The 12376-nt window shown below is 37.5% G+C and overlaps 1 protein-coding gene across 1 annotated transcript in view; it reads left to right on the plus strand.

Annotated features, from left to right (window-relative positions):
* sdha.L (succinate dehydrogenase complex subunit A, flavoprotein (Fp) L homeolog) overlaps nucleotides 1–12376 on the plus strand; it is a 39363-nt gene extending 26987 nt beyond the window's left edge. Inside the window, exons 11-15 of the mRNA NM_001090004.1 lie at nucleotides 689–807; nucleotides 3867–3978; nucleotides 7843–7973; nucleotides 11765–11875; nucleotides 12074–12376. Coding sequence (NP_001083473.1) covers nucleotides 689–807; nucleotides 3867–3978; nucleotides 7843–7973; nucleotides 11765–11875; nucleotides 12074–12157 — 557 coding nt within the window. The 3' untranslated portion in view covers nucleotides 12158–12376. The remainder of the gene's footprint in view (nucleotides 1–688; nucleotides 808–3866; nucleotides 3979–7842; nucleotides 7974–11764; nucleotides 11876–12073) is intronic.

Genomic DNA, 12376 nt, shown 5'->3' on the forward strand with positions numbered 1-12376 from the left:
GAGCTTTAGCTCACTGAAACAAGACACTTTCTAGATATAATAATAAAAGTTCTGCACTTTACCAAATAATCAAGTTAGTCTTCAGTATCTCACTCAGTAACTTGTCACTCTCAATGCTCTGTTCATGCAGAGGTCTTGTCAGATTTTGATTAACAGGTAGGTCTAATAAGTTAATCCAATGATTCAAAGTAACTGAGAGAAAGCACGCCAAGCAGATTTACTGCTAAAAGGTTTATTGTTCACACAACATGTTTCGGGCTACTCGCCCTTTATCAAGGTCTAATAAGTTGTTTAGGGGTCTAAACAACACCCTGCAAAACAGGATTTCCATTAGATCTGGTTAATTTAAAAAGTGAGCTCTAATGCATCTTTTAAGTAAAGGGGGCACTACCCCAAAGGATGTATTAGACCTAACTGTCAATCAAAAACTCAGTCCACCTGCTGCATGAAGAGAAAAGAAAGACAGACATTTTTGCGGAATGCGGGACAGTGAAGTTATAACTTGGTTATTTCCCAAACTAAGTTAATGTTACATTTTTATTTTTGTGATTGCCTCTGTAATAGCCTTGGGGCATGAGAACTAATCATTTAGAAAACACCCCATGTTTATCAAATCATGAATAGCAAGCTAAATGCATCATTCATAAACTTGTGTCTATTAATAGTGACTTGGAATATGTATTTTTAGGTGAAGCAGTGCCATCAATTAAGGAAAATGCAGGAGAGGAATCTGTTGCAAATCTGGACAAATTACGCTATGCTAATGGAAGCACAAGGACTTCAGAAATTAGAATCAACATGCAGAAGGTAGGTTTACACTGAAATCTCTAAGTTAGGATTTAAAACGAGATAGAAGCCCTTAATAAATAAAAAAAACGCTACCCCCTCCCTCCTCACCCCCCAGCCTAGCTGCTACCCCGGCAAATGCCCCTAAGTCTTAACTTACCCCTCCATGCAGATTTTGTCCAGCGGAGTTCATGGACGCCATCTTCAGGCGCTTCAGTAATTTTCAGAATGAGACTGGCGCTTCTGCAATTTACGTGATTTTCAGCACATGCGCAGCTGTCACGAATCAGAAAATAGCTCCAACTGCGCATGCGCCGCTACTCCTGTCTCATTCTGAAGATTAGCGAAGAGACAAAGATGGCTGCTGTGAACTCCACTGGACAAAATATGCACAGAGGAGTAAGTAAAGACTTAGGGGCATTTGCCCTGGGTAGCAGCTTGGCTGAGGGGGAGGAGGGAGGGGGGTCTATATAAGGTAGGGGGGTAGGGTTTTTTTTAACTTTAGGGTTTGATTCTCCTTTAAAGGGATACTGTCGTGGATATACATGTTTTTTACAATATGTATCAGTTAATCGCGCTACTACAGCAGAATCCTGCATTGAAATCCGTTTTTCAAAACAAGAAATTGATTTTTTTATATCTAATTTTAAAATTTGCTACGGGGCTAGACATTTTGACGTTTCCCAGCTGCCCTCAGGTCATGTGACTTGTGCTCTGATAAACTTCAGTCACACTTTACTGCTGCACTGCAAGTTGGAGTGATGTCATTACCCCTCCCTCCTACAAGCTGCTGTAATGTAAATAGAGCCTTGTCTGCTGAGCCTGTTAATTGAACAATAGGCAGGTATCAAGATAAGCTCCCACTGACACCACTTCAGAAGGACTGAAATCCTGCATACAAACATATAAATAATAATATAGTCCTGTGATCACTGCCCCCACTTATGTTTCAAAAATAAATAAATATATATACACACACAATTCATTTTGGGCACTGGAAAAAATATTTTATATAGATAGTTTATTTATATTTGTTTACACAAAAATTAATGGCAGAAACACAGGAGTACACTCCCAGGACTGATGACAGGGAATAGAAAAAAGGACATACTTGAAAACCAGGAAAATTTAAGATGAAGTCTAGGAATGGTTAAAATAGCTCATGAAAAGGAGGCAGTAAGTAGTTAATGAAAAAAGAAGTATTGCAGGCAGGAAAGGAGCAAGGTCTGTGTGAGGTGGATAGCAGAGGGAACTCACAGCTCCTTTACCTCATCTAGTAACCAGTAAAACAAACTAGGAAGGCAGCAAGGAGAGAAAGCTCCCCACTCCAAAGGAATGCAAAGAACAAACTTACAGAACGGCAGGAGCTTTGATAGTGTGTCTGGGAGGAGGGGCTGCTAGTGCAGCTGTAGAGAAGGCAGAACATAGGAAAGTGAAAGTAATTGCTTCCCTGCAAACCATGTGACCTCTCTCCTCCAAACATCACACGCATGGGCAGAGAGGGGAGGGGGAGTGTACAGCTAGATTCTCATGTCGTAGTGCGACCTGGCTTTTCATTAGAGTGGCTGCCTCCAAGCACACAGGTAATGCTGTGCCTGCTGTTAGAGCAGCACAGGATGAATGTGTAATGAGCAGAAATGGAAGCCCCCATGACAAAATACAAACTAAAATAACTTATGCATGGATTTGTGGATTAACATTTTATTTGCCAGACAGTGTTTATGGATGTGTGTTTTTTATAAAAATGCAAAAAAAAAAAAAAGTTTAAAATGACGACAGATTCCCTTTAAGATAAAGAATTGCCTTATCCTTTTCATAGTTACACAGCCAAAGGTGATTATTGCTGTTCACTTCATTTTGCAAAAGGCAAAGCATTCTGAAAAACAATTGGGAATACTTGCTGTTGTAGTGCCAGTAAGAAGAAACTAGCCATGAGATGGGCGGATTCCATGAGGGGAGAATAAGCAGCGGTTTAAGACTTGTATGGGTGGGTAAGGTAAAAGGCCCATATTGCACAATACACTTATGTGTCTGCCTATGTGCCTTGATGTTTGCTAAACCCTGGCCCATGTACCCCATGCAAGCATTTGTGTGTATCTATACAGGATCTGAGTGCTTGAAACAGACTTTTGTTATGTCCATTGTACTTTTGCTGAAACTCCTTGAAGTTATGTGTGGTGTTTTATATATCAGGAGGAACTGACCTATAAAATCAAAAAAATCTTTATAGTGACTCAAATCTAGCTTTGTGTGCATATTTTCTCAATAGGTGCTCTCCTGACATTTTACTGCTTACAGGTCAAAACCTCCCATCTCTAAAAGTCTATGGGCTGGGATAATCTTGGCACTCAAAGAATACTGAAAAAGAATAGATCTCTCGTGCTACTCTAAATCTGTTGTGAGAGTTCAGTGGAGCCTGTCGTCAACCCCTGAAAATCATGAACCAGAATAATACACTATTTCAAGTGTATTACAGAGCATGCTAGATTTTCCCAGATACAATATACATTAATTAAAAATTGTCAGTGCTTTTAACATTATTTGTAAAAATGGTTGCTATTCAAAGCAGCATTTGCTTTATGTTTGGTTTTTACTTTTTAAACAATGTTGACAAATTGACAAACAATTGACAAACACTGCTGTCGATAGCAATACATATACAAATAACTTTAAAACCATAAAAAATTGTAATTAATGTATTTTACAAAGTTGCTTAGAATGTTTTCTTTTATTAAGAAGTTTGGGGTTGACTTGCCCTTTAAGTATTTTATAGAACAGCCAATTCAAAGTAACTTTTCAGTTCTTTCATTGATTTTTTTTCTGACTCTTTCCAGCTTTCTAATGGGGGTCAATGACCCAATTTGAAAAACAAATGCTCTGTAAGGCTACAGATCTATTGTTATTGCTACTTTGTATTACTCGTCTTTTGATTCAGGCTCACACCCTTTAAAAGACTTGGCTGAAGCAGCAAATATTTGATACAAGGTCCTCACCAGTAATGGAACCCCGAGTCCATTGACCCACTGTATTGAATTCTTACATAACAGGAGACTTAAATGTTTCCCTCTCTTATTTTCTAGACCATGCAGAATCATGCTGCAGTTTTCCGAACAGGTTCTGTGTTGAAGGAAGGTTGTGAAAAACTGAGTGTCATCAATTCTTCAATGGATGACATCAAGACGTTTGACAGAGGTAACCAAATCATATGTATATTTGATTAAAAATGTAAATTTTTTAACCTGAAAAGATTTCTTTCTTACTCCTGATACTGCTTGTGTAATACATTTATTCGATTAGTTATTTTTTTCATGCTGCATACTGGACCTACTGTACAACTGATGACTTTTACCACAGAGCATTCACATAATCTGTCAAACCGACAGCAGGGGCGATCCTGGCCCCTCCGCCACCTGAGGCAGCAGCAGTTGCTGCTGCGCCCCCTCCCACGGAAATTCGCTCTTAAAGTACCAGGAGCAGCATTTTTGCTGCCCCTGGTACCTAGTGGGGCGCTGCCGCCCGAGGCGACAGCCTCAACTCGCCTCATTGGCGAAGCACCCCTGACCGACAGGCCTGAGAGTAAGAAGATCCTAGTGTTTTCATTTATATTTTGTTTAACCACACAGGTCACCCTCATAGTCAGTGCATGCAACTGTGAACAATTAACATGTTAAAGCATAGTGCAAATGGCCAACTGTTTGCTTTCATCTAGTGCCAGGGCTTGACCCCCCTGCAGTCAACTAGTTCTCATGGGCAACCATCCAGCACTTATCTAGTTCAGCGGCAGGGTTGGAATTAGGGGTATATTGTCTGTCTGTCTGTCAATGTAACTGCTGCCTCTTACAGTTGCAGTCACCTAGTTCTGTTGCAAACAGTCACATTATGCTGACTGTTAAGGTTAGTGGTGTAACCAAAATCTTTTAGTCTACCCACCTAAGTTTCACAAGCATGCACAGTCACTTAGGTTAAATTTTGGAGAGTTTGTTTTGGTTTCTTTTTGAGTCTTCTTTGAAATCAAGAATTATAATTGCACAATATCCTTGGCAAACTTAATATAACCCAGAGAAATTAATTTCATCCCAGATTAAAGGAAGCCTAAGAAAACGCTAAAAAGTGGCCTGGCTAAAACGAAGTACTCAAGGCTTTTTTTATTCTGTTGTTTATTTTAATTTTATTTCTGTTTGGATCCTCAAAAATCTGTGACTTGAAATTTCATCTAGCAAATTTAACAAATGTATCAAAGTATATTTGATTTAATCCTTGCAGATCGTATGCTGCCTTATGCTGTGTAACAAAAAGTATTTACATCTGCTTGTCCTACATCTTATTGGTAATCTGAGGGTATGGCTGCACCCTTGAGTGATGCAACATCTCTTCTGGTTTAGGAAGGCTTTGTGTTGTACTAGATATTGAAACATTGTCAGTGGGAGTTGCTTCCGTACAGCCATTAGGGATATTAGAAATTTATGGTGGGCAATCAGGCCTGGTTTGTAGTTAAAGTCATACAGCAGTCAGGCGACTAGGGGAGATTGTGGATGCACACCTAAGGCCAATTTCAAAAAGTTTAAAGCCCTGTCTAAATGATTCAAGTAAATATGCAAGTGCATGTAATTTTGAAACAGGGTTTTTTTTGTTACAAAGTTATGATCATAATATTGATAAGCCACCATACCACGTCAAGGTAAAACCCCACATGGTGGTCCCTAACTTATTTATCTTTAGTCATAGTAAAAAAGGAACATTGCCTCTCTGTGTAGTAACAATTCTTTATGTAAACATCTCCAGTGCTTTGGTTTCAAACTCTGTGCTAAATCTTCCCCCGCCAACTGCTAAGCAGCTTTTAAGAGGGAGAGGCTGCCTTAACCAACGCCCATTTTAGAAAAGTAGAAGTCAGGTGTTGTAATTAAAAACAGAGTAGAGTGATATGTGCAGTTGCACAATAGTGTGTATATATGTGTAAGTGAAATGTGAAGGTGTGTATGGTAGTGGTAAGGGAAAGTGTATGTGTATTTGGGAGTATGTATGAAAGTAAGCATAGAATGAAAGGGTGTAGAAGAGAAATAAATGAAAGACACAATAAGTGTGTGTGTACATAGAGAAGTGTCTAATGGGACGTTGGCTAGATCCTCCCATGCAGCTAGCATCTATGGCTTTTAAGGGAGACAGATTGCACAAACCAAGGCACAACAAGTGAGGGGGACCACCAAAAGTAAAAAGGGGCGGGTATGAGGGTGCAATAACCACATGAGCTTAGCCAAAGCTCCTGGCAAATACACGACTAGGGGAGATTGTGGATGCACACCTAAGGCCAATTTCAAAAAGTTTAAAGCCCTGTCTAAATGATTCAAGTAAATATGCAAGTGCATGTAATTTTGAAACAGCAGTCAGGCGCCTTGAGGTTATAAAATGGAAGATTGCAGCCTTCTTGATAAGTCAGGTCCTCACCAAAACAAATCTGTAACAATCCGAGTAGAATAAAGTCTCATAATATCCAGGTGCTTAAAGCAAAACTAAACCCTAAAAATTAATATGGCTAAAAATGCCATATTTTATATACTGACCTTATTGCACCAGCCTTAAGTTTCAGCTTCTCAATAGCAGCAATGATCAAGGACTTCAAACTTGGTCACAATCTTGAAAAGTTTCTGTGATAATCACATGCTCAGTAAGCTCTGAACAACTGTTGAAAAGCTAAGCTTAGGTGTCGCTGAAAATTAGGTTGGCCTGTAATATAAGCTGATGGTACAAGGCTGATAAATAAATTCTGATGCTAGTTGCACTGATTTCTGAGCTGATATGTAGTAATTATCTGTATTAATTACTAATCAGCCTTGTTTAGTTACATTTGTATTCTATATGTACAGCACACCAATGTGCATTGGTCCCTAAACTCAGTAAGTGACAATGGCACAGATAATTTGCAGAGAATCCGCAGAAAAAAGATGGGGAGCTACTGGGGCATTTTTGGAGACGCAGATATTCCCTGCTAAAGGGCTGTGGTTGCCTTGAGCTGGTACAGAAACCCAAAACACAGTGTACAACATTTCTAGCCTACTTCTTTAGTTAAGCTTTAGTTCTCCTTTAAGTCCAATTTAAAATCAAAAGTTCCTAAAATCTATTGTTTTTTTGAGACTTTGTTCTACTCAGATTGTTACACACTCGGATATACAGGACCTTTGTGAGTAGTTACTTTTTACATCATTGTATTGATATAATAAAACAGTGTTGCACTGTATGTGGCAATTCATATTTCCTCATACCGCCATATTGGAGCTTTTATGCTGTATGAGAAGGATATTGATGCACCAAGACTACCTGGTTTTGATTCTTGACGTGATCTCTGTGTTGCTTTTAGTATAAGTAACCCGCCAATGGGTACTTGGTCCCTTGAATAATTGTATGTCACAGACACACCTGTTACATATTGTATAATGATTTGTTAATGTTATAAACATAACTGCACTATTTTGGGTTTTAAGCACTTCATCCTAGATGTATTTTTGGATACTTAAATTCAGGGCTCATTTCCATTCCAGAATTATCACTCCAGATACATTTCTGCTGCCCTACAGTACATATATGTTGACCTTTACAGCATTCCAGCTAAATCTTGTGTGGTGCAGGTTTCTAAATATTAGCAAAAGCAGTCAGCACAACGATTATCACTCCTTCAGAGAAATGGTGCGCGTCCTTCAGTGGCCACTCTCCACTGATACCACATAGAAAAATGTTTTTAGAACAGCACCAGACTTGTAGTCTTCTTGTTAAAAAGCCTTTATTTCAGCTTTGGGGCATCACAGCAACGTTTCAGGCCGTGCGGCCTTTTAGCAAGCTGGTTTCTAAATAGCCATGCTTACTTCCAGAGACACCGGAGCTCAGCAGTGAGATTTCACACTGAGGACATTTGAGATTTTCTAATGGCTGTTCGGATACTTCTGGCTTTGACAATATGTCTATGGTATATTTTCTAAGGTACAGATAATTTTAGATTGAAAGTACAAAAAACAAAATAAAACAAAATACTGAATGGTAACATTTATATGTTTTTTTTCTATAAAGGCATTGTTTGGAACACTGATTTAGTGGAGACACTTGAGCTACAAAACTTAATGCTGTGTGCACTGCAGACAATTAATGGCGCTGAGGCGCGCAAAGAAAGTCGTGGTGCCCATGCAAGAGAAGATTACAAGGTAAGAATAAATATTTTGAGATGGGAAAGTTTTGTCACATTTACTGAATGGGGGTATATCGAACATCTCTTTAAATATTCTTTGTCATGTAGGCAGTGATAATATAATTAATAATGCAGAATTATTACCACCTTCTCCTTAAAGGGGTTGTTCACCTTTCAAACACAGTTGTTTTCAGATTGTTCACCAGACTTTTTTCAGTTGCGCTCCATCTTTTTTTTGTTGCCTTTTTTCCAAAATTTAAGTATAAAGTTTAATGTTACTGTCTCTCTTGTTTCAGTCTGGCAGTTCAGTTATCCAGGTGTAGATTCTGAACTGTTACAATTTGCTACATTAGTTGATACATTTCTCATCCACATCTGTGGAATATTGGCAACTATTGTATTGTTTCTAACAGTTGCCTTTAAAGGGGTTTTTCCACCGTTGAGATATCTTTTAGTATGATGTAGAGAGTGAAATTCTGAGACAATTTGCAATTGATTTTCAATTTTTTATTATTTATGGTTTTTGGGTTATTTGGCTTTTTGTTAAGCAGCTCTCCCATTTTCAATATCAGAAATCTGGTTCCTAGGGTCCAAATTACCCTAGCAACCATGCACGGATTTGAATAAGAGACTGGAATATGAATAGGAGATGACCTCAATAGAAAGAGGAGTAACAGTAATGAAAAGTAGCAATAACAATACATTGTTTGCCTGACCCCCATTTGAAATCTGTAAAGAGCCAGAAAAAAGGCAAATAATTAAAAAACTATAAAAAATAAATAAATAAATTATATATCTATATCTATATAAATACATAAATACAAGAGTCCTCTGCACTCAACCCATTATCAATATATTTAAGAAAGAGACATTTTGTGCATACTGCTACTGAAAAATGCCTTACCCTTTAAACAAAACAGGGATTGTTTGTCCATATATTGCAATATACTTAAGCTGGCCAACTACGTCAAAGTCATCCAATATCTGCCCAGTCCTACGCTCAATTTTCATCTGATTCATTAAGAATTCTATTGCTTAATTATACATTTTACAAAGGGACTAAGTTTTACCTGCAACTTACAGGTAAAACTTAGTCCCTTTGTAAAATGTATAATTAGGCAATTAAATTCTTAATGAATCAGATGAAAATTGAGCATAGGACTGGCCAGATATGGGATGACTTTGACATAGTTGGCCAGCTTAACCCTTTAAGTGCCACCCCACGTAGAATCTACGTTCTGTGGGAATGGCACTTGAAATGCCACAGAACGTAGATTTGAAGCTTTGAGGCAATTTTCAGATATTTCACCAAAACCGACAATTTTGGGAAAGCCTTGCGACTCAGTAGTTTGGAACAGAAAGGTATGGGTACCCATTTTAGATTCAGTAGAATGTGTACTTTCCAAAAAATATATGGTTTTGGGGGGTAAACGTATATTTCTTTGTTTTTACCCCACAAAAATTGCAGTTAATGTGTTGATTTTTCATTAGCTGAAGTTACCTGCAGGACTATTTGTATGCGCCAACTTCATTTTGGGGCCTCTAAATGCCAGATACTTTGGTAAACCTATGAACAATGGCCACCAAACAGTTTGGAGGTACCCTGGCAATCATATTTAGGGTGCTTTTTCTTGGTACGTAATGATACATGGGTGATATGGTGCTGGGAAATTGAAGCTTTGAGGCAATTTTCAGATATTTCTCCAAAACCGACAATTTTGGGAAGGCCTTGCGACTCAGTAGTTTGGAGCAGAAAGGCATGGGTACCCATTTTAGATTCGGTAGAATGAGTCCTTTCCTAAAAAATATATGGTTTTGGGGGGTAATCGTATATTTCTGTCTTTTTACCCCACAAAAAATGCAGTCAATGTGTTGGATTTTTCATTAGCTGAAGTTACCTGCAGGGAAGTTGAAGCTTTTAGGAAATTTTCAGATATTTCACCAAAACCAACAATTTTGGGAAAGCCTTGCGACGTTTGGAGCAGAAAGGCATGGGTACCCGTTTTAGATTTGGTTGAATGTGTACTTTCCAAACATATATGGTTTTGGGGGGTAAACATATATTTTGGTGTTTTTACCCTACAGTAAAAACTGAAGTAAAGTCCTGGACAATTTGGATGTGCTAACTTCATATTGGGGTCTCTAAATGCCAGGTACTTTGGTAATCCTATGCACAATGGGGACCAAACTGTTCAGTGGACCCCTGGCAATCATATTCAGGGTGCTTTTTTCTTGGTATCTAATATAGTGTGTGATATGCGGAGCAGCAAAATAAATCCTTTGAAGTGATTTTTCAAAATTTTGATAAACGCTACGTTCAGACAAGCTTTGATGTTTGGTAGTTAGGAGTAGAGAGACACAGTTACCCATTTTGGAATCTGCAGAATGTGTACTTTCCAAAAATATATGATTTTCTGGGGTAAACATACTGTTTCAGGATTTTGTGGCCTTGAAATCAAAAGCATGCCGTTTTCTGCCTTCTGCTTTCAAAATTCGGTAATATACTGCCGGGAGTTTTTGCTGTACAGATGTCCTAAATCTGCCTAAAACTATACATATTTGGTATTGGCATGTTCGAGAGACATGAGGCTTTCCAAATCAGTTGGATTTTCATGCGTAAAATGAAATATTTTTCAGGTATAAGTTCATATATTGTGAAAAATAGGAATTTTTCATTTTTTTTTGTATTTAGCACTATAAATCTTTTTGCAGAGGTGGAAATACACAAAAACTCAGGCAGATGTAGAAAGCTCAGTTTCTCCCGCAAAAAACAATGTATAGTTTTCCTAGGTGAACTATAGGTTTCCCCTCAGAAAATGCCCCTAAAGTGAGAGAGCACAGAATGTTTCAAAAACGTCTGGCATTTCGCGTAACCAAAATGGTCAATTCTGCTGGCACTTAAAGGGTTAAATATATTGCAATATATGGACAAACAATCCCTGCTTTGTTTAAAGGGTAAGGCATTTTTCAGTAGCAGTATGCACAAAATGTCTCTTTCTTAAATATATTGATAATGGGTTGAGTGCAGAGGACTCTTGTATTTGTCTATATGTATTTTGTGGTCACAGCCTCATTGCACCCCTGCCTAATGGTTTTAAAAAATAGTGGTGAGCACAACTTTCCCTTGTTTATGTTTATATATATATATATATATATATATATATATATATATATATATATATATATATATATATATATATATATATATATATATATATATATATATATATAATACATATAGTATTTTGTGGTCACACCCTCATTGCACCCCTGCCTAATGGTTTTAAAAAATAGTGGTGAGCACAACTTTCCCTTGTTTATGTTTATATATATATATATATATATATATATATAATACATATAGTATTTTGTGGTCACACCCTCATTGCACCCCTGCCTAATGGTTTTAAAAAATAGTGGTGAGCACAACTTTCCCTTGTTTATATATATATATATATATATAATACATATAGTATTTTGTGGTCACACCCTCATTGCTCCCCCGCCTAATGGTTTTAAAAAATAGTGGTGAGCACAATTTTCCCTTGTTTGTTATAGTTATACAGGAGCAGTGACCAGCTCCATGTTGTAGCTCCCACCCCTCCCAGCTATAGTCAGGTGATCCCACTGGTGTTTAATAAAAGGGCAGCCAAGTTTGGGAGTTTTACTTTGAAAGCAGCTAGATTCGTTCCCATGATTCCTGCTTTTGCATTTTTGGGATATGTACTTTGGCTTTCTTATTTCAGTTAATGCTCAAATATAATTGTGGTTACAAATGTATCTTATTTTCTTTTCTATGTTTATTAGGTAAGGATTGATGAGTATGATTTTTCAAAACCGCTCCAAGGTCAACAGAAGAAAAGTTTTAATGAGCACTGGAGGAAGCACACGCTATCATATGTTGATAAGAAAGGAAAGGTATGTTGTCACCAATTTTGTATAAAGGGTGTCTTAGCAAATCTGCTTTATCTTGTAAAACATAGAAATACTGGATGTAAGAAACTGCTAAGCAGCCATGTACCACAATTTAAATGAGTAAATAAAGTAAGCTTTAATTGTCACCAATTTCAGTTGAAACACCGCTATTACTGATCTATATTATTCACCTCCTTACAGGTTAGCTTGGAATACAGACCTGTAATCGATACAACTTTAAATGAAGACTGCGCGTCTGTCCCACCGGCAATTCGTTCTTACTAAATTACTTTTACTCTGTTTGATATAAACGTCAATTTTGCACACAATCTTGCAATGCTGAATTCTGAGGAATCCAGTCAGTTGTGCCATTAAAATGTATCAATTTTGCATACTTTGTTGGTATTGTGTATCTTGCATTGCTATTGTGCATTACACCTTGCAGATACAGATCTTGTTTGTGTCTATTGTAGATTTAAAAATAAATTTGCTCTAAAAAATAAA

Source organism: Xenopus laevis, chromosome 6L (assembly GCF_017654675.1).
Source record: "Xenopus laevis strain J_2021 chromosome 6L, Xenopus_laevis_v10.1, whole genome shotgun sequence".
Classification (NCBI taxonomy): domain Eukaryota; kingdom Metazoa; phylum Chordata; class Amphibia; order Anura; family Pipidae; genus Xenopus; species Xenopus laevis.